The following is a 20,303-nucleotide window of genomic DNA, read 5'->3' on the forward strand; positions in this document are numbered from 1 at the left end:
GGGCCAGGCTGGGCAGCGGGAACGCAGCCAGGAACGGGCTCTCAGCCCCTCTGCGGTGCCCCCATGCTCAGGCACGGGGCAGGGGGCACCTGCCCTCCACACCGTACCTCGTCGGAGCCGTCGGCGCAGTCGTGGTCCCCATCGCACTTCCACCGGCCTGCGATGCAGCGGCCGTTGGCGCAGGAGAATTCGCTCTCCGAGCAGGGCCTGGGCGCTGGGGGACAGAGCACAGGGGTGAGCTGTGAGCGTGCACCGCAGGCAGGGACGGCGCAGGGCTCCTGGCTAGCAGTTTGGAGGGACACAGGCCAACACAGACGTTCAGGCACCCAGCGGCACTGGGGACAGGGTGGGGGAGTGCAAGCAGACCCGGGATTGCTGCTGGGGAGGGCACGGCTGATACTGCCTGCCAGCTCCCTTCCCATCCCGCCATGGGGCTCCCAGCTCCCTTCAGGGAGATGGGGCTTGCAGCGGGACAGCGTGGCCAGGAAGGCTCGGTCCTGGCCCCCTCCTCCTGTGTCATCCCCCTCCGGCAGTGCCAGCCCCCACGTCGCTGCCACCAGCTGCGGGAGGAAGGGCAGGAGGTGCCCTGGCCCGCTCCGCGAGAGCCTGCTGCAGCCGCGGGAGCGGCAGGGACGGGTTTCCCCTCGGAGCTCACGGCACCCCTGGGGCTGGCCGGGCCGGCCGACTCGCAGGGTGCTGGCACAAGCTGGTCCTCTGCCAGGAGCCGCGGCTCAGGACCCCCCACCTCGAGCTCGTTCGTCTCCCGTTTCCCCAGCGAGGCCCCGGCGGCGCGGGACGGGCCTCGGGCAGAAGCCCAGCTGGCTGGCGTTGCAGAGCTGGGACTGCGGGGCTCTACCAGGGGCACGGCCAGGGCAGAAAGGGGCAGATGGGGCAGATTCGGGAGCTCAACATGAGCCATGCACGGGCAGCCCAGCTGGACTCTTCCTGACGTGGACCCAGCGCAGGGAGGCGCTGGTGTGAATCCATCAGGGCTGATTCAGACCCGAACCCTCTGCCTTCACCTGGAGTTTATCGTATTCGCTTATTTTAAAGAGTCTGTACATGGAATTAAAAGATTTTGGCAGAAACCTACCTCTGAGCGCCCCATTAACGACAGTGTGAAAATGGAGAAAAACATAAGATGAAGTGAAATGGCACAAACTCAAAAACACAACGTGAAAGCAACAGAAAAGAAAAAAATTCACGCTCTAGAGGACTTCAGGGAGATGGAGGCATGTGGGGTGGGCAGTGAGGGCTGGGAGGAAGGGGCCAGCTCTCCCTGGGCTCCCAGGAGCTGGGATCAAGAGCCCAGCACTGCTCCACACGCGGCTCATGCCCCTCCGGAGTAACTGGAGCACCAGCAGAGCCACGAGAGCCTTCTCGTCTGCGGGCACAGTCACAGCCCTGTGCTGTGCAGCAGGACAGGTGCTGGCATAACTCCGCTAACGAGCAGCAACTCATTAAGGGGCAGCAACTTGATTGCCCACCACTGTTTTTCTGAACCAGCTGTCTTCACACACACCTGGTCCAGGTCCAGGTTTGTGACTTGGGTTCAGCTTGTTCCAGACAGGCTACAACTCCCCTCCCAAAGGCAGTGTGCTCAGAGCCTTCCTAAGCCAAACTTTCTCAAATGATGCTGCCTGCCAAGCTGGAGCCAAACCACAGGGTGACGGTCTAAAGAAAATTGGTTCCAAGACGCGGCCTGTTCCATCGCGCTGCAGGCCAAACCGACACAAGCTGCCTTGCAAGTGGTGCGCGCGAGCTCAGCAGGTGACTACAACCGCACAGTAGGCTGAACTGCTCTGCGCCCAGCTTGCCCAGGAAGGTGCTGGGACTCGCCGCCTCCCAGTTACCCGTCACCACTTCTGACCTCTCCTTTAAACTGCCAGGAGCTGGGGAACTGAAGCGCCTTGGTTGAGGGACCAAACAAGCCAGACGCCTTGGAGTCACACTAGCTCCGTCCAACTGGAGAACGCTACTCAGCCCCCAAACCAGCCTGACGCGCCCTGCCCCACGTGCAGGCAGAGGGCTGGGGCAGCGCCTGCGCTGCTCCGCTCTCCTCCGCACACCCTCCTCCCAGGCCAACATGGGCTCCCAGGCGCACGTACTGCAGCTCTCCTCATCCGAGTTGTCCCCGCAGTCGTTGTCATAGTCGCACTGCCAGCGCCCCGGCACGCAGCGGTTGTTCTTGCAGCGGAACTGGTAGGGCTCGCAGGTGCGCTCGTCTGGCAGCAGGGGAACACGACAGCGACAGTGTCAGCGTCAGCATCGTCTGCCTGCACGGCGGGGACCGGGGCACGCCAGCCCCCGGCAGCCGCCGCACCAGAAGCCTCCCTCCACCCCAGCTTTTCCCAACTGGTTTGCTGAGCACCCGGGGAGGTGGAGTGGGACAGACAGCGGCAGAGCAGCCTGACCCGTCGGGGAATAGGGGACGCGAGATGCCCTCGTGGCTCGTTTCCCTGGCCCCAGGCCCTGCTCACCGCATTCCTCCTTTGGCTCGTCGGAGCCATCCCCGCAGTCGTCCTCCCCGTCGCACTTCCAGCGCGCTGGGATACACCTGCCCGAGTCCTTGCACCGAAACTCATCCACGCCACAGGTCATTTGTGCTGGCGGGGAGAGAAACAAGATATCACCGATATGGGGAGGGGAGATGGGGTCAGCACTGGCCAGACGTGTTCCTTGCCCTCCAGGGCTCCCAGACAGCTTTTCCTAGCAACCCGGAGCTACTGCAGCACCCCGCTTTGCATGGATGGGGCAAGACCCCACCCTTTCATGCCGTTCTCCAGGAGAGGAGTATCTCCATGGGACGGACCCAGGCAGAACCAGTGCCACCCACTAGCCTGCAGCACTTGCAGATCTACAAGGACTGAGCAGGACCCACCACCCCACAGGCAAAGATGCCCGCAGTGGACAAGCTGCGGAGCAGCTCCAGGTGTTGGTGCAGCCAGATCCCACCACCCTCTGCGCACAGGCTTCTTACTGCAGTTGGCAGGTTCATCTGAGCCATCCACACAGTCGTTATCCCGGTCGCACACCCAGACCCGGGGGATGCAGCGCTTAGTGATCGCACACTGGAACTGGTTGGGGGCACAAGTCACCTCCGCTGAAGAGGGAGAAGCAGAGTCAGGACAGGCAGTGGGGACAGACAGGGGTTCTGCCAGCAGCTACCCCACAAAACCATCCCACTGGAGATGGACATCACAACACAGACTCTGGTCACGCTTGGTGACCCATTTGCATGAGAGGAGAAGGGAGGGGAGCCCTGTGACAGCCCCAGAAGACTCTACTCTCTGCTCCACTGGCCAGAACAGCTTCTGGGAGATGGGGAAGAAGAAGTAACAAGATCCCTCAGCTGTGAACAGATGGCTCAGGGAAGTGCAAACCCATGGCAAATATGTGAACTTGCCACAGAGGGATTTAGGGATTTCGTTTCCACTAGGGAATGGGAAATGTCAGTGTCTGCAGGGGAAGCAGGGTGGAAGCAGAGAGATGCTCTAAGATGCAAGGGTGAGAAGGGAGTCCCCTTGCCCAGAGATGGGATCACCCAGAAAACAGGGAATGGGATAGCCTACAAGGGAAGGCAAAATCCAAAGACACGAATCTAATGCAGCACTGAACTCCTCACTCTTAATCATGCATGCTCCCCACAGCTAATATACCCAACAGCTCCCCACTTACGGCAGTCCTTCTCATCCTCGCCGTCACCGCAGTTATCCTGACCGTTGCAGCGGAAGATGCCTGGGATGCAGCGGTTGGTGTTGGTGCATTTGAACTGGCTGGGCAGACACACATGGATATCTGGGAAGGGAGGCAACATGGTCAAAAGCTGAGACATGGAGCACCTCTGCCTTGCTCCTCAGATGCTGCAGACCCACCGGGAACTGAGGGCCTCAGTGGGAGATGGAGAACCTACCACAGTTGGCCTCATCTGAGTTGTCCTGGCAATCATTGTCCCCATCACAGATGAAGGCTGGGTTGGTGCAGATCCCAGTGGAACACTGGAACTGCCCTGGCCGGCATTTGAATTCAGCTACAGGGAGAGCAAGACAGGGTGAAATGTTTACTCGGGGCAACATTTCCATGGCAAACCTTAACCTCCCACCTTCCCTTCTTCGGGGTCCTCAGCAAGGACTGGACAAACATCACACGAAGCACTGTGCTGATGGAGGGGAAGGGAGACAGCTCTGCTAAGAGAGAGCAGCAGGAGGTTGCTGTCTTCCATGGGGCAATCTCCTACCCAGGGGAAGCGTGTTGCCCCGCTGGGCTGCTCAGCCTCGTTAGTGGGGTAACGTGGCCAGCACCAGGCCAGGGCAACCCTCTTCTTCACCAGCTATGAGGTGGGAAGATGTGTGAAGAGTAATGCTGGCCTAAGCCAAAGCAGCAGCAGGGCTTTTGGGGACCGGCTGCCAGAGCAGAGCCAGCCTGGCTCCAGACAGCGCTGAGAGCCCTCCCCTCATCACAGCTGTGCTGTCAGGCTGTTTCTGAAGGGCCCAAAAGTGGGCTTGGGTGCTGGGACAAGGGGGGCAGTGGCCAGCTGATTCCCCCTGTGCCCTGCCCTGCACTCACGGCAGTCCTCGGGCTCATCCGAACGGTCCCCGCAGTCGTCCTCGGTGTCGCATTTCCACCAGAAAGGGATGCACTTGTCGTTCTTGCAGACAAACTGTGACACAGAGAGACCAGCTTGTGAGGGCAGCCTGGAACAGGACGCCCAGACGGAGACACACTTCTGCGTCCTCATGCCTGACCTGGACCCGGCCCTTACCCCGAGTCCACCCTACTCCGTCTCTGGGGTTTTGGGGCAGGAGGAGGGCAGGCAGATGGTGGGGCTCCAGAACTGGGGCGAATCTGGCTCCCCTGCGGGAGACGGGGCAGCCCTGACATGCTGCAGTCTGTACATGCTGCTAAGGGCCACAGGAGGGAGATATTGCCCACGTCAGGAGAAGGCACGTGCACATCAATGTCCAGGCTGTGTGCACACACGCACACGCAGGGGAAGCCGTGGCAGCCAGGCGGCTGCTGCAGCCTGGTGAAACCCTGGCAGGAGGGACACACGCTCCAATGCAGGTCAGCGTGATGGCGTGCACTCGCAGGGAGGATGTCTGCACGTGCAGGAGGATGCAGGCAGCCCTGCAGCTGCGTTGCAGCAGGGCAGGCAGGGTTGTTACCTGGCTGGCTGTGCAGTTGGAGACACAGGTTTTCCCATCGCTGCCCAAGTAGAAGTTGGTGGGACAAGCACACTTGTGTCCCCCGCCTGGCGACAGGAGGCAGAGGTTGCTGCAGCCTGCATTGTTGGTCTTACAGGGATGGTTGGGAACTGGGGAGGCGGCAGGGAGAGAATTGCCAGTCAGTCCAAGGAGAAAATACCCTCCGAACGGTGCATGAACCTTTGACTGCAACTTCCTTCCCACCACAGACATCCCTTCTGCCCCCTGCCCAACCCGGCCCCAGACGCTGTGCCTAGCCCCTACTTTCCTGCATTACTGCCAAGGGCTCCTCCCCAGGGCCAGGGCCACCAGAGACTCTCGTGTCCAGCCCCAGGCCAGCGGCTCACCGTCAGGCTGGCGGTAGGGGTGGTAGATGTGGATGTCCATCGGACGGTGCAGCGTGCTGATCAGCAGTGTCTTGTTGGCACCCGTTGTCTTGTGAGCTCGGTTGATGGACTTGGTCTCCCAGTCAGTCCAGTAGATGAAATCCTCAAAGAGGGTGAGCGCGAAGATGTGCGGGATGTCCTGGCTCAGGACTGCAAGAGGGAGCGGGCGGCCCAGTGAGAGGCTGCCCCAGCTCATCCCTCCCACCTCACCCTCAACCACATATAGGGCAGCTTCCCTCCAGGTCCACCTCAGCCAGAAGCAAACGTCCTCCCTTTGTCACAGCTGCAGAGGGAGCTGCTGACAGAGCCAGGGACAGACCTCAGGAGTCCTGGCTCCCAGTCCCACGATCACGCCAAAGATGACACTCCCACAGTGGCGTGGAAGGGACCCGGGAGCCCTGGCCTCTCACCCGTGTGCCTGTTGGAGCCATCCAGGCTGGCAAACTCAATGTAGTCTTCCCGTGCATCGGCCCAATAGATTCGGCTGTTGATGTAGTCAAGGGTGAGGCCATTGGGCCATGTTATTTTGGTGTCCACAATGACGCTGCGGTTGGTGCCATCCATGCCAATCTTCCCAATCAGGGAGTGGTCACCCCAGTCGGTCCAGTACAGGTAACTGGGGAGGAGAACAGAACCGCAAAAGGAGGCTGAGCCCAGCCCAAACCACAGCAGTGGCTGTGTTTGGCGGCCACGTGGCTAAACTGGGACGCCTGGGGAGGAGGGAATGAGCCAAGTGTGCAGCCACCTGGCAGGGGAAAGGGGCAGGAAAAGGAAGCGGGGTGTCCTAGGGGTGGGGAGGCCACTGTCCTGTCTCGCAGTCCCCAGGACTACTGCCCACCAGCAAGACAGCAGAAGGGCCACCAGCACTGTCCTGGCATAAAGGGGAAGGTGCCAGAGGCTCTCACCCGTTCTGCACGTCCACCACCAGCGCCCGGGGCTCGCGCAGGCCCGAGTTCACCAGCACTGTGCGGTAGGCACCGTTGAGCTTTGACACCTCGATGGTGTCCCGACCTTTGTCACACCAGTACAGGTTGCCTCCCACCCAGTCCACAGCCAGCCCGTCAGGGTTGCTGAGACCCGTGCGGTGAAGAACCTGTTGGGAGAAAATGGATGTGTTGGGGCTGGATGGGGAGAACCAGATCCTAGCTTGGTCCCTCAGGAACGGGAACAACATCCCCCTTCTCCAGGCACAGCCCCATAGTTGGTCCTGCCCCACTCCCTTTCCCCATCCCTCCCTTCGTCCCCCTGGGCTATGGTCTCTCTTGCCCACACAGTCCTTTCCACTGCTTTGGGGCAGCACAGGGACTATTTCCAACTGGGATGGTACTGCAAAACCTCCCCGGAGGCCCTGTATGAACTGGGGCAAATGCTCTGAGCCCCATGGTGACCCCAACGCAGGGCTGTGCCTTCCTCTCTGGCAGTCCTGCTCCTGGCCTGGGCTCCCCCAGGCAGCCTCCCCACGCAGGAGCTGGGTAAGGAGCAGCAGCTCAGGGGTTGCTGGCAGGGCCACCTCAGCCACCCACCTGAACATTGCTCCCGTTGATGTGCATGCGGCGGATCATGCTGCCCTGTGTGGTCACGTCTGTCCAGTAGATCATCTGCTCCCGGTAGTCAAAATCCAGAGCCACCGCATTGTTCAGTCCCTGGGAGGAAGGAGAAGCGCTAAAACATCCTGAGCTTTAGAAAGCCCCGTGAGGGCCCCAGCCATAACTCCCAGGCTCTGCAGCAGAGAAGTTAAAAGTGTTTACAGACAACTGCTGGGTAGACACTACCTTATAAAGGTCAGCTACTGAAAAGCTACTGTTTACACAGGACCCGGCATATATTTATAGTGAGAGCTCCTATTTATACAGGACCTATCAACTGTGTCGGAAGCCAAGAGCCAACTCGCACCCCCTCTTTTGGTCTCCGATGCCGCAGGTTTCCTCCCCTGCCAGGCCCCTATCCCAGCAGCGAAGGCCCGGCCCCGGGGCTGCTGCCCTCGCTGCCCCAGCTCACCCCGCACCTGTTTTAGCAGGGTGTAGTTGGAGCCGTCCAGGTTGAGCTTCCTCAGGTAATACCGGTTGGCAAAGATGAGGAAAGGCTCTTCATCTGCATGGGGACACCAAGAGACGTGTCAGGGAAGCGCCGTGGGCAGAGCCCCTGCCCCCAGCAGCGCCCGGACCTGGATCCCTCCGTGCCTGGCTGCTGCCTGCTCCTCCTTCCTGAGGCAGCTGCAGCCAAGTCACCTGCAGCACCGTAGCTCGCTCCAACGCTGGCAGCACCCCGTGGTCCCTAGAACAGCGTCCCCACCTCTCTCGCCTCTCCAGGCTCTCACCTGTAACAGCTTTGCAGCTGGTGGGGTTGTCAGGTTTGAGCTTGTAGCCCTCTATGCAGAGGCACTTGTAGCTCCCCAGGGTGTTGATGCATTTCTGGCTGCAGGGGTAGGTGGTGGAGCACTCATCGACATCAATGCATGTCTTCCCATCGTCCTTGAGCCGGAACCCAGGACGGCATCTACACTGCAGGAGGCAACCAGGAGCTGTTAGATACATCCAGGGACCACATGTTGCGGCATGACATTCATCACCGAGGGACAAGCGGGCTTGGGCACAGAGAGCTTGCAGGTGTGAGAGCAGCACACAGGCACGGGCTAGAATTGCCTGTACGCACATCGCCTGACACCTGCTGCAGGACAAAGCACCCCTCGTGGGAGGACGTCCCTCCAGCTGCCCCCCCCCAGCCCAACAGGCCAGACCGGGCCCCTACCTTGTACCCGATCTTCAGGTCCTCGCACTCCTGGGAACAGCCGCTGAGTTTCTTGTTGAGACACTCGTTGATGAAGCAGTTGAGCTCATCGGAACCATCTGTGCAGTCATCATTGTTGTCACAAAGCAGGGCCTCCGGGATGCACTTACCATTCTTGCACAGGAAGAAGGAGTCGTTGCACTTGTTCTCTGCAACAGCAGGAGAGGTCAGGGCCGGCGGGAGGCAGCGCGAGGGGGCAGAGCCCTCGGCCGCCGGCGCCTCCCCTGCCCGCCCCCGGAGGTACCAGGGCTGGTGCAGCGCGGGTTCTTGGGCGCCTCGTCCGAGTGGTCGTGGCAGTCGAACTCGCCGTCGCACTCCCACTGGCTGTTGCTGAGGCAGCGGCCATTGGCACAGCGAAACTCGTGGGGGCCGCAGGTCGGGTACTCTGGGGGCGACGGGGAGGCGGCGGGTCAGGCTGCGCCCTCCCCGAGGCCCAGCCCAGCTCCCAGGGCAGGGCTGCGCGCACGGAGGCGAAGGCAAGCTCTGCTCGGAGCCACTGTCACCCCCTCCAGGGTCCCGTCTGCAAGCCCAGGAGAACCAGGGTGGCTGCCAGAGCCCTCGCTGGGGCGTCCCCCGGCCCGCGGACACCCACCACACTCTGGAGACTCATCCGAGCCGTCGCCGCAGTCATCGTCGTGGTCGCAGACGAAGTGCTTGGGAATGCACTGCCGGTTTCCGCACATGAACTCCCGCTCGTCGCACGTGTTGTTGTACACTGCAACAAGGCACCGCTGTCAGCGCCCCGCTCCCGGCGCCCACCTCTGCTGCCGGCGGCCTGAGGGGCAGCGGGGGGCTCTCCTGCTGGCTCCCCCAAGCCCACCTCGGGGTGCTGGGGACGACCACTGAGGCACAGACGACCTCAGAGGGGACAGAGGCCCCCTCGCGCCGCTTCCCCCTCCGAGCAGGGGACCGCGCTCTAGTCCCTGGCCAGGAACAGGAACCAGGCTACTGGGTGCCTTTGGCTACCGCGCCACGGCACGATGCTCCTTCCCTCCTCGAGGCGTGGGAAAGGCACGCAAAGGTCCCCGCACCTAGGCGTGCTGTGACCACAGCGCTGCACGTCCCGCCTGCCCCACGACGGCGGCCGTGCCGTGCGGCCGCCAGCTCCCTGCACCCTCCATGCGCGCAGCCCTGGCGACTCACAGCAGCCGGCAGCCAGGGTCTCGTCGGCGCCGTCTGCGCAGTCCTTGTCTCCGTCACAGAGCCAGCGCTCCGGCACGCACACGTAGGTGCCCGGACACTGGAAGGACCCCGTGCTGCAGGTCGTCAGTCCTGGAGGGGGACAAGCAGGAAGGCCAGTCAGGCGGGCTGCTGGAGAGCCTGCGCGCGGGGTTATGTGTCCTCATGCTGCAGGGGTCCCCCAAGGTGCACAGCCAGGAGAGCAGCGAGGTCCCGGCACAGACAAGCAAGGGTGGGGTAGGAAGGGGCAGAGATAGGATCTCAGCGACGGGGCAGCAGCGTGGGCATGAACGGACAGGGGTGAGAGCAGGAGCTAGAGCAACTCACGGCAGCGGCTGTCTTCATCAGAGCCATCACCACAGTCGTCTGCCCCATCACACACCCAGAGCTTGGAGATGCAGCGGTGGTTGTTGCACTCAAACTGCACGGGGTAGCAGAATTTGTCTGGGAGGAGAGAGGAGGAGGTGAGGGCTGGGGCAACACGGAGGAAGGACTCGACGGTGGAGCGTGGGCAGGCTGGGCCTGCTGGGAGCAAGGGCTGCAGCCCAGAGAGCCGCTGGAGACGTAGCTCGCCCAGCCCTGGCAGGGCCCATGTACGGTGCTGATGGGCCCTTTAGCCATAGGACCGATGGAGGGTTCCCTGCTCTGGACGGAAACCACGATTTGAGGTTCACTCAGGGGAAGGTTAAACTAAAAACCTAAATCAAGTGAGCCAGGTTACAGGACTCGGAGCCCCAATGGGACACCCTCAAAACAACTGCGAACACACGTGCATGCACCGAGCAAACGAACACACAAGGACATTTGTTTCAGTCACAGGCAAAAGCCCAAGCTCATGGAATCAGACCCTGGAGGGGGGAAGAACTGGGACCCTGGTCCTTGACAAAGGGATTTCAGAGAGAGAAGAGGATCCTGCCTTCGCCCTGCCAGCACGCCTTGCCTTCCCCACCCCTGTTGTGAGCCCAGGGTCCCCTGTTCTCCCCACCCTGCCGCTCACTGCAGTGAGTCTCGTCTTCTCCGTTCTCGCAGTCGTCCTCTTTGTCGCAGGTCCAGGTCATGGGGATGCACCTCCCGCTTGGGCAGGCAAAGTAATTGGCTGGACATTTGGGTTTTCTCCCACCTAGTTTGTGAGGAAAACGTCAGTAAGTGTGGCGACACTGATGGAGTCCTACCTATCTCCGTGCCCAGAACGGCTCCGAATCCAGGCCCAGGGCAGGAACCCAGAGAAATTCCTCCCCAAATCCCCTTTGTGCTGATGCACCACAGCAGCGCCCAGCAGCGCCCCCGGTGCCGGAGCTGCGCAGGAAAGCAAGGTGCTCCTTGCATGCAGAGCGTCTGCTGCCTGGGCAGACAGGGCACCCCGAGGGGGAGCAGCTGGCCGGAGAGACCGTGAGACACCCGGGCCCTGGGGCAGCGCCCAGCAGGGCCCTTCTTGCCCACTCTCACCTGGGCAGTTGCGCTCGTCTGAGTAGTCTCCGCAGTCGTTGGCCCCGTCGCACACCCAGCTCGGCGCGTAGCACAGGGAGGTGTGTTCACACTTCTGGAAGGTTGTGCCCTTCACCCCAAGCTTGAAATAGCTGCTGCAGTCAGTGGCGGCTGCAAGGAACCAGACCAAACGCCCGGGGTGACGGGGGGACTGACCTGCGGCGCAGCCTCCTGCTCCAGCTCCCGTGGGCAGCACAAGCCCTCGCCCTCTCTCGCCAGCAGCTCTGCCCACTCTGCCCCAGCACCACGCTGATCTCGCCCCACGTGTGGCTCCTGCAGCCCCGAGTTGCTGGGGCAACACACATTTCCTGGCACCTTGCTAAGTGCTTCTGACGAGCTGTCAGGCGGCGAGGCGCTGAACACCACGTGCGTGGGCTGGAAGCGACAGGGAGGGCTGGTACCTCCTCCAGCACACAGTCCAACCTGGACTGGCCTCTGCTGATGGCGCTTGAACCGAGACCCTTCTCCCTCCCTTCCTTCCCGTTCAACACAAGTCCCAAAGCCTGCAGCAAGCTGCAGGACCCGGGACTCCCCACCCGCAGGCACAGGAGGCAGGAGCCTCTCTGAAGGAGCTACGGGGCATGTCACAGCCGGGGAGGCAGCAGGGGACACAGGGCGACAACCGGGGCACTCACTGCAGTTCATTTCGTCAGAAGCGTCCTCACAGTCGATGAACTGGTTGCAGCGGCTCGAATTCCCAATGCAGCTCCCGTCCCGGCAGCGGAACTCCGTGGCCGCGCAGCTCGTTTCTGCAACGGGGGAAACCCCGCCGCTGCAGCCACCCACCCGCGCTGCAGCCACGCGCCTACGTAGGCAGCCTTCTGCCCAGCAGCCCTGCCCAGCCTTGGGCCTGTGCTCCCAGCTCTGTGTCCTCCCCCCCGGCTCACGGATTTTGCCTGCCATGTCTGAACCTGAGCTGGCCTTTTGCTAGGAGGCCTGGACCGGCGCAGAGACGCTCCTAAACTTCCCAGTCAGTTCTAAACCAAGCAGACAGGCTCCTGCAGACCTGCGGCTCTGAGCAGGCACTGCAGCAGGACGCTGCCCTTGGAGATGCGTGGGTGCCCTCTTCTCAGGAGTACAGCAGCAGCAACATGGCACCTTGCCACCGTCTTGTGCTCTGCCTGGATGTTAAACCACTATTTTTAAGTCGCTCTGGGTGCTGCACTGCCCTTCTCGGGAGCTCCTCTTCCCAGCTATCAGGGAATGAGTTTTACCAAGCTGGTGCACAGAACATGCAGCACAGCCAGGGTTTTAACCTTGACTCTCTGTTAAGCCCTGGCTCTGCTCTGATCCTGTCAAGCTGAAGGTAACTCACTCCTGAAGCCTATGTCCCTGTCCCAGACAGCTGACTGAGCGCTGGCAAGGGCTGGCACAGAGCCAGCCAGCCTGCTTACTGTTACACGGTACTTCGTCCGAGTTGTCCCCGCAGTCATCCACGCCATTGCACCAGTAGCGACTGGCAATGCAGCGGCCGTTCATGCAGTGCAGATAACCCTTCTTGCACTTGCGGCTGCCTGTGGAGAGGGGAGAACGTGAGGGCAAGGGGAGGGCAAGGGCCTCCAGGCTTTCAGCTCCTCAGGGACCCTTTAGCAGTGGAGAAACTACGCGGAGCAGGATCAGGAAACAGATTCCCTTGTGCTGTGCTGGCAACATCAGAAGGTTAAGCTCGGCCTTTGCCCAGCACAGAACCTTCGCAGCCGAGGAGCAAGGGCTGGTGTGAGCAGAAGGGTGCTGCAGCTTCCGCGGGATAGCTCACGGCACCCCGCTCTCTAGCCTGCCCCCCACAACTGGAAAAGTCCTGGAGCCCTGAAAGCCTGGCCCTGATGGGCCCAGCCCTGGAAGCACAAGAGGGGCTAAGAAGAACAGAGGGACACGAGGAGACAACCCAGGAGGCCTGGCTCCCTTTGGCCAGCAGAGCTGACAGCTGAAGGAGGGTGCATGTGTGAGCAAAGCAGCAAGAGGAGGAACCTTACTGCAGTAGGACTGCTTCTCATCTGACTTGTCCTTGCAGTGCACCACACCATCGCAGGTCCGGCTGAAATCAATGCAGTCGCCATTCCCACATTCGAACTCGTCATGCACGTTGCAGGTTGAGTTCAGCGCTGGGGGGCGAGTGAGGAACGTCAGTTCTGCCAGGATGAGATAGGCTACCTCCCCACTTCCTGCCCCCTTCCTCCTCCTCCTCTCTCCATCCCCACCAGCTCCCCACTTCCACCTCCCCTCCACCTTTGCAGCTGAAGTCCTCCTGCAGGACGCGCTCGCCACGGCAGGAGCAGTTGACGTGTCCTTTGGGTGTGAGCAGGCAGAGATCCTGACAGCCACCGTTGTTCACTCTGCAGGGGGACAGCTCACCTGGGAGAGATGGAGAACAGAGTCACACCAGGGAGAGTCTGAGCAACCTCCTCCCCTCATGCACCTGCAGGGGAACAGAAAGGTCTGGGCTCTCCCCCAAGCTCTTCAAAAGAAGGTTATGGGGGGATGCATGCGTATGGGGACATTCAGCCTCCTCAGACCTCGTAAGGAGGACACCCTGGCAACAGCACAAATGGGGCAAATTCTCTCCCTCTCCTGTCTGCACAGAGGATGGATGTGCACAGATCTTGGGGGATACATGGTTTTGGGGTGTGCGGGCCCCTAACGGGCAATCCCAGGATAGGAAAGATGGTGGGATAAACTCCACGTTCCCCCAGCCTGCAGAGGGGCTAGAAGAGCCAGAGCTGTCTGGCAGGGGGTTCGAGAAGCCCCCACAGCCTGAGAGGAGACTAGGCAGGGCAGGGGCACGTGGGGGTGAGCGTGCAGGGTGGCGTCCTTACAGCTGTCGGTGTCGTTGGCCACAGCAATGATACCCATGGGCTGCTGGGGGATGTCAACACGCAGAAGCTTCATGTCGGTGCCCACATATTTGTTAGCTCGCTGTACAGCCCTGCGTACCCAGTCCGTCCAGAAGATGTAATCACCATAGACAGCCAGGCCAAAGGGGTGCACAGGCTCCGATTTCAGGATCACCTGCCAGATATTGGCAAAGCATGAGCACCCCCTGGTCTTGGCAGTAGGACACAGCCCCCAGCATCACCCCAAACAGCTCCTATCCCAGTGCATCTGCCCAAGGGAAGACCTGAGTTCCCATAGGAATAGCTCTGCTTTGCTCTGGCAACACTCCAGCCCTGGTCCAGGTCTCATCTCTCGGCACTCTTCCCCCTCCTCCCCCGTCCCTGCTGTGGGGGCCAGGGCAGGTTTGGCCTTGACTCACGTGGCGGTGGGAGCCATCATATTCGCAGCGCTCGATTTTGTCCAGTGTGGCATCCGAGAAGTAAATCTTCTCAGCCTTGTGGTCAATGGCCAGTCCATTGGGTGTCCGTATGTCCTGGTCAATGATGATGAGAACATTGGCACCAGACAGAGTGGCACGCATGATGCTGGGGTGCTGCTCATTCCAGTTGGTCCAGAACATCAGGCTGGAAGGGAAGAGACATAAGACGCCTTTGAAAATCCCAGCTCTCCCCATGTATGTTGGATCCACCCATCCCAGCCACTGGCAGATACTGGTGGCCCATCCCTTTGCCGCTGTGGAGTTTCCAGGGACTTTGGGATGGACAGGGCCACTCCCCTCAGTGTCAAGGGGGCAGGAAGGGATGAACAAGGCAGTTTGGAAAGGTGGCGCCCCACAGTACCCGCTGGCTGGAGAAGGGGGTGGGATGTGGCTTCTGCCTTTGCTTTCAGGCACTGGCTCCAGTCCAGAGAGGGCTGTGTAGGGACAGGGGGACATGGGGCTCTTCCTCCCTGGGGCACTGGTCTGTTCCAGCCTCTGTTCAGGGAACTCAGCAGGCTCAGAGTTTCCCCCCAGAGGAGAGGTGCTTGTCCGGACACCGGCCCCCGATCACGTGGATGTGGCAGGCTGGCTGGCCCCAGCCTCGGGGGTGATGGCCACTCACTTCTGGCACTCGTCCAACACAAAGGCCCGGGGGTGATCGTCTCCCGACATGGTGATCACGGTCTCCCTCTCGAAAGCCCCCAGGCGGCTCTGGTCCACAGTGTGGCGTGTGATGGTGGAGGTGGTGTAGCTTGTCCAGTAGAGCGTGTCCCAGCCACGGTGGTAGGCCAGCCCCTCCACTGAGCCCACGTCTGCAGGAGGGGAGGAGGAGGAGGACATGGATGAGATCCCAGCCCTGGGGCTGCATCCACCCCCTCACTCTTGCGGGCATCCTGGCTCATCCTGCACAGTTGGTGCTAACAGTGACGTTTGATGTGGCCTCTTTGGCAGCCTGACGTTATTGCTTTTAATTACACCCCAAAAAATCCCTCAGAAGCAGGACGCGAAACAAGCCGTCAGGCTCATGTAGCTCAAGATCCCAAGAGCGGTGGGAGGAACTCTCTCTGCTCAACCTGCTGCTGTGCCTGGATGCAGCATCTGAAGAGAGAACGGGCACTGTGGACACCCTCAACCCTCCATCTCCTCCAGCGTCCCCCAGGCAGCAACACTAACAAGGGAAAAGTCTCCCCATCCTAGGGATGGGAGAGCTGAGGCACTGAGGCACAAAGTGATGAGCCCGGAGCAAGACAAAGACCTGTGGCAGAATGGGAAAAAACCCTCTTCCCTTCTGGAGTCTCAATCCAGGAACTTGAATCGCACACCCATCCTTCCTCTCCCATTAATGATCAACAAAAGATTTAATGAACCGGCTGCAAGAGAGGAGACCTGCTCTCCTGATCTCAGTAATAAAAGCTATCTTAAGTGCCAAATGTAAATACGCTCATTAGTGAGCACATTTTATAACCCTTGCTGGAGGTTTTCCCTAGTGACACAGAGCAACAGACATAGTCTTTCCAACAGCTGTAGGAGCCAATAAACTAATCAAGTGCAAACCAAGGGCTTTGAGGTGAACACAGGGCAAGGCCATGGCAAGGTTTGTTCAGGCTTCACAGTTCTGTCTTGGAAGTTAAAGGCAAACACAGAGCAATTCCAAAGTTTGCTGTGGTGCCTCGTTTCTAGAGCAATGTGCACGTGTGTGCGTGCCTGAGCCTCAGGATACGCTTTCCCTGCCAGAGCAAGCTTGGTGCACTCCTCCTCACTACGCTCAAGTCCTCTGTCACAAGCCGTTGTCTCTTCTAGAGACCCTGGTAGAAAATTCACAGCTGAGCCCTTAACAGCCATCGCTCAAAATGCCTCCCCCAAAAACACTAATAAAGAAAAGGAGAATAGACCCTGGGCAAGGAAAGAGGTGACTGGGGGGCAGCAGAAAAGCAGGGGCTGGGGGAAGACACGTGAGGAGGGGAGCCCTGCGGCACTCACTCTCCACAATGGTCTTGCGCCCTGTGCCGTCGTCGTTGATTTGCTGGATGTTGCCAAAGTGGATGTCGCTGTAGAAAATGCGGTTGCTGCCCTTGGAGCCGTAGCGGTAGTCGAAGGCCAGAGCGATGACGTTCTTCATGTGCTCTGCATCCTCAAAGGGCTTGATGGGCGCATTGAGGTTGTTCTCATCTGACAGGTGGATGCTCTTGAGGATGGTGCGCTCTGAATACAGCAGGTAGCCGTCGTAGTCCCGGCAGCTCACGCCGTCCTCGGAGAGCATGCCGTGGGCGCAGGCGCACGTCCTCTGCCCGTTGCCCCGGAAGAGGCACAGCTGCTGGCAGCCCCCATTGCTCTGGGCACAGATGTTGGTGCCTGCAGCAGAAGAGAGGCTTTATTTAAAGGGCTGCGCAGGCTCTGCGTGGGAGGATGTTCCCCTTGGACAACTTTTCACCTCTCTCCCAGTTCCCAGAGGAAGCAGGTGAAGACACAGGCTCAACCCACAGCATGACACAGTTCTTTCATGAGGACACAGCAGCCCATTTGTCTCCTTCCCCCTCCCCTTGCATCTGCCCGCAGTGGGAGACTAACCCTCTCCCCCGCCTCTCTGGAGAGAGCGGCCGCTGCTCGGCTCAGCCACGCAAGGCTGCCAAAGCCCAGGTCCCAGACCCACCCTTCTGCCTGGCGCGGTTGAACACTTTGATGTCCTTGAGCTGCACACCGATCCCTGTCCGCAGAGACACCGACTCCGTGGCGTTGTCCTTGCTGCCTCGTTTAATGGAGCCGTTTGCATGGGTCCTGGGAAAGGAAGGTGTCACTGAGCGACGGACGCAGGGCTCGAGCCAGCCAGGCAGCGTCAGCGCACCGTGATCGTCACTCCATCCTGCTGCTTTCCCCCTGCAGCACCCGAGCACCTGCCTGGTCCCCCCATCCTCCTGCCTCCCGCTCCCCTCCTGCCAGACCCGGGCATTCCCAACACCACCAGCCCGGTCAAGGGTCTGTACCTGTCACTCCAGTAAATGTAATCCTCAAAGACAGACACTGAGAACATGTCCATGTTGTTGCTGGACAGGACGACTTCTCGGTTTTCCCCAGTCTCCAGGTCAATTCGTTCAATCTTGTCTGTCCGAGCGTCGCACCAGTAAAGCTTCCCATCCTGAAGCGGACAAGAAACCACCGCAGTCAGCAGGAGAGCAGCGCACAGCAGGGGACCAGGCACTGCAGTGCCAGGACCGTTGGAGGGCTCATGAGGAGGGCACTGTCCTTCTAAGTGGTCTCTGTACCTCATAGTCGACCGATATCCCGTTGGGCCAACTGATGCTGACGTTCACCAGCACCATCCGCTCGGTTCCGTCCAGGCGAGACCGCTCGATGCGGGGATACTGCCCCCACTCCGTCCAGAACAGGTACCTATGAGGGAATGAGCAGGGACACGCACAGAGCTCATGAGGAGCAGTGTCTCTGGCCTCGGAGTGGAGGACAAACACAAAATCCACCATGAAGTCAAGGAGAGCTGTGATTCCTCAGCACCCCCCGGGAAGCCAGCTCAACACATCGCTGAAAGGGGGGGGTAAATCCAGCTGCTGCTTTGGACGCCCTGGGCCTATCCCTTGGCGTGCCACGCGGCAGTGCCCAGGAAGAGAGACCTGGGAGCCCTGCTCCTCCGCTGGGTGCGACCACAGGCTCCCCAGGAGCGGTGGGAGGTCTCCGGGGCGCACCCACCCTTCTAGCTGACAGCACCCTCCAGGCAGCTCTGTGCAGTTTCTCACCCCTTCTCTGGATGGACTGTAATGGCCCGCGGCTTGTCCAGCCCCTGGGAGATCACCACGTAGCGGAAGGACCCGTTCAGCCTGGCCACCTCAATGACATCAAAACCCTGGTCTGTCCAGTAGATGTTCCCTGGGGAGAGGGGGACAATGAACATCCGTGTGAGCCCTGTCCCTGACTCCCCACGAATATCTTTGCGCTCAGGAGCCCATTTCTCACCTGCAATCCAGTCCACAGCAATGCCTTCCACCCGGCCAATGCCGTTGGTGACCACGTCCTCCCGCCACGTCTGGTCCCGCTTGGCCCGGCTGATGGTGCTCAGACCCATATCCACCCAGTATATGGTATCGTTCTCTAGGAGGGGGCAGGCCAGAGCACTCAGGTCAATCACCAGCTTTGGGTCACCCCAAGGATGGTGCAGGCTTGGGCTGAGATCCATCCTGCGGCCCCAGCGTGGGGACCTGAGACCCTCCCTCACCCCGAGATGCAGATGGGAGATGCTCTGTGGGAGGGCACTGCTGAATGAGGGGCTGGGTACCGCGGGTGGAAAGAAGTTTAGGGAGCAGAGGAGGCCATCGGGACAAGGTGCAGGGGAAGGGTTCCCAACAGAGAGAGGAGAGGAACAGGCTTTGAGGAACCAGTTCAGCGTCCTGGGATCTCCAGGGACCAGGCTTGGCAGAGAGCAGCCACTGTTTCAGGATCAAAGGGATCATGCTGGCAATGGGAGGGCTTGGGGGTCGGAGCAGCCCCCACCTCCTGTGCTCCCTCCCTCCCCGACCTCTCCAGCTCCAGCTCCTGGCAACCACAACGGGCAAAGCAGCTCTTCCCCGAGGTGCAGCAGCAAGCCCAGGTGTCCCAGCTCCCAGCCCCTGCAGTCACCTGCGTGAAAGTCGATGCCCACGGCCAGAGAGGTCCCAGACACTGGCACCAGGGCATCTGACTTGTCGTTGGGATCCAGGGGAATACCACGGATCCCCTCGTGGACCGAGTACAGAAGGAAGGAGCCAACACCTGCAACACAGACGTGGGGACAGTCGAGGCCAGCGCCAGGCAAATCCCATGGAAGAGGTTTGCCCCACCATGGGCCTCAGGACAGTCACAGTCCCCTGGAAAGCAGCTCCACAACTGGAGCGTCGGTGGCAGGGTGGCAGGTCCCTGCCACCACTGCAGCACCACGTGCCGTCCCAGGCGCGGGGCCCAGGACAGCTGGTGGGCAGAGCAGGGGGATGGGACGGTGCTGCCTGGAGCCGGCGGCAGGCTCGGGTGCAGCCGGAAGCGCGGCTGCCCCGACGGCCACCTCTCGCCCCGCTCCGCGGCTGGGTCTCAGACACAGGCGCAGGAGAGACTGGGCAGCTCTGGGGAATCATGCCTGGAGCCCAACGCATGGATCTACGTGGAGGCCGCAAGCTCAAAAGGGGCCTGTTCGAGGGGTCTGGATCCACGTGGGGACACAGGGGAGGCACGAGCGCAGCTGCTTCTGAAGCGAGGCCTCTTTCCAGGGCTCCCTCCACCCCCGAGTGCTGACAAAAGCTCGCCGTTGCATTTGGGTCAGGGCAGTGCTTGTTATTCAGTCCCTGCCCTGACCCAGATGGTGCTGCAACTTTGCCAGCCCTGTCCAAAAATACCCAGAACATTTTGCACATAAACAGCCATTGAGAGAGGCCCCAGCAGTGAACGGGGGGGGCTCTTCCCTCCCAAGGGTTACAGTGGCAAGTCAGGCAGGGATTTGGGAATTGCAGGGCAAATGCTAATGTGGAGCTTGAGCTGCTAAAGGCACCCAGGAGAGGCTGTTCGCAGCTGCAGGGCTGGGGCTTTGCTCTCCCCCAGGGGCAGGGAAACATCTGCAGAGCAGGATGACTTCAGGGAAGCCACCCCTGCCACGGAGCAGGACAGACCAACCAACCCCGTGCCAGCCCCGTTCCCCGTGACCCATCCCCACTGCCAGCAACCAAGGTTTCGTCTCTCCTCGGAGAGCTCCCACTTCAGCACCCGCCACGGAGTCTTGCTGTCCGTCCTCTAAACCTGGAGCCACTAGTTCCCGTAAAGGGCGCAGAGAGCAGGCACAGACTCACCCTCGCAGGACTGCTGCCCGCTCTTCAGACTGTAGCCAGCAGTGCACATGCAGGACCGGGACACCTCCGAAGTGGGGAGGCAGAGCTGTGAGCAGTCGCCGTTATTTACGCTGCAGGGGTTGGTTCCAGCTACCGT

The 20,303-nt window shown here is 60.7% G+C and overlaps 1 protein-coding gene across 2 annotated transcripts in view; it reads right to left on the reverse strand.

Moving 5' to 3' along the window:
* Positions 1 to 20,303, reverse strand: part of LRP1 (LDL receptor related protein 1) — a 94,287-nt gene that overhangs the window by 8,517 nt on the left and 65,467 nt on the right. For both annotated transcript variants that reach the window (XM_068921501.1, XM_068921502.1), the window contains exons 35-70: positions 20,168 to 20,296; positions 18,975 to 19,106; positions 18,315 to 18,449; positions 18,098 to 18,227; positions 17,612 to 17,738; positions 17,333 to 17,484; positions 17,002 to 17,126; positions 16,332 to 16,703; positions 14,974 to 15,163; positions 14,292 to 14,496; positions 13,855 to 14,047; positions 13,268 to 13,393; positions 13,015 to 13,143; positions 12,436 to 12,555; positions 11,677 to 11,790; positions 11,003 to 11,152; positions 10,542 to 10,676; positions 9,884 to 10,000; positions 9,521 to 9,649; positions 8,970 to 9,092; positions 8,622 to 8,762; positions 8,339 to 8,526; positions 7,908 to 8,091; positions 7,596 to 7,681; positions 7,114 to 7,233; positions 6,496 to 6,683; positions 6,001 to 6,206; positions 5,552 to 5,740; positions 5,166 to 5,314; positions 4,567 to 4,660; positions 3,914 to 4,030; positions 3,679 to 3,798; positions 2,981 to 3,103; positions 2,481 to 2,606; positions 2,109 to 2,225; positions 108 to 214 (exon numbers count right to left, since the gene is read on the reverse strand). In XM_068921501.1, coding sequence (XP_068777602.1) covers positions 108 to 214; positions 2,109 to 2,225; positions 2,481 to 2,606; positions 2,981 to 3,103; positions 3,679 to 3,798; positions 3,914 to 4,030; positions 4,567 to 4,660; positions 5,166 to 5,314; positions 5,552 to 5,740; positions 6,001 to 6,206; positions 6,496 to 6,683; positions 7,114 to 7,233; positions 7,596 to 7,681; positions 7,908 to 8,091; positions 8,339 to 8,526; positions 8,622 to 8,762; positions 8,970 to 9,092; positions 9,521 to 9,649; positions 9,884 to 10,000; positions 10,542 to 10,676; positions 11,003 to 11,152; positions 11,677 to 11,790; positions 12,436 to 12,555; positions 13,015 to 13,143; positions 13,268 to 13,393; positions 13,855 to 14,047; positions 14,292 to 14,496; positions 14,974 to 15,163; positions 16,332 to 16,703; positions 17,002 to 17,126; positions 17,333 to 17,484; positions 17,612 to 17,738; positions 18,098 to 18,227; positions 18,315 to 18,449; positions 18,975 to 19,106; positions 20,168 to 20,296 — 5,288 coding nt within the window. The remainder of the gene's footprint in view (positions 1 to 107; positions 215 to 2,108; positions 2,226 to 2,480; positions 2,607 to 2,980; positions 3,104 to 3,678; positions 3,799 to 3,913; positions 4,031 to 4,566; positions 4,661 to 5,165; positions 5,315 to 5,551; positions 5,741 to 6,000; positions 6,207 to 6,495; positions 6,684 to 7,113; positions 7,234 to 7,595; positions 7,682 to 7,907; positions 8,092 to 8,338; positions 8,527 to 8,621; positions 8,763 to 8,969; positions 9,093 to 9,520; positions 9,650 to 9,883; positions 10,001 to 10,541; positions 10,677 to 11,002; positions 11,153 to 11,676; positions 11,791 to 12,435; positions 12,556 to 13,014; positions 13,144 to 13,267; positions 13,394 to 13,854; positions 14,048 to 14,291; positions 14,497 to 14,973; positions 15,164 to 16,331; positions 16,704 to 17,001; positions 17,127 to 17,332; positions 17,485 to 17,611; positions 17,739 to 18,097; positions 18,228 to 18,314; positions 18,450 to 18,974; positions 19,107 to 20,167; positions 20,297 to 20,303) is intronic.

The sequence above is a fragment of the Struthio camelus genome, chromosome 28 (genome assembly GCF_040807025.1).
Source record: "Struthio camelus isolate bStrCam1 chromosome 28, bStrCam1.hap1, whole genome shotgun sequence".
NCBI classification, from domain to species: Eukaryota; Metazoa; Chordata; class Aves; order Struthioniformes; family Struthionidae; genus Struthio; species Struthio camelus.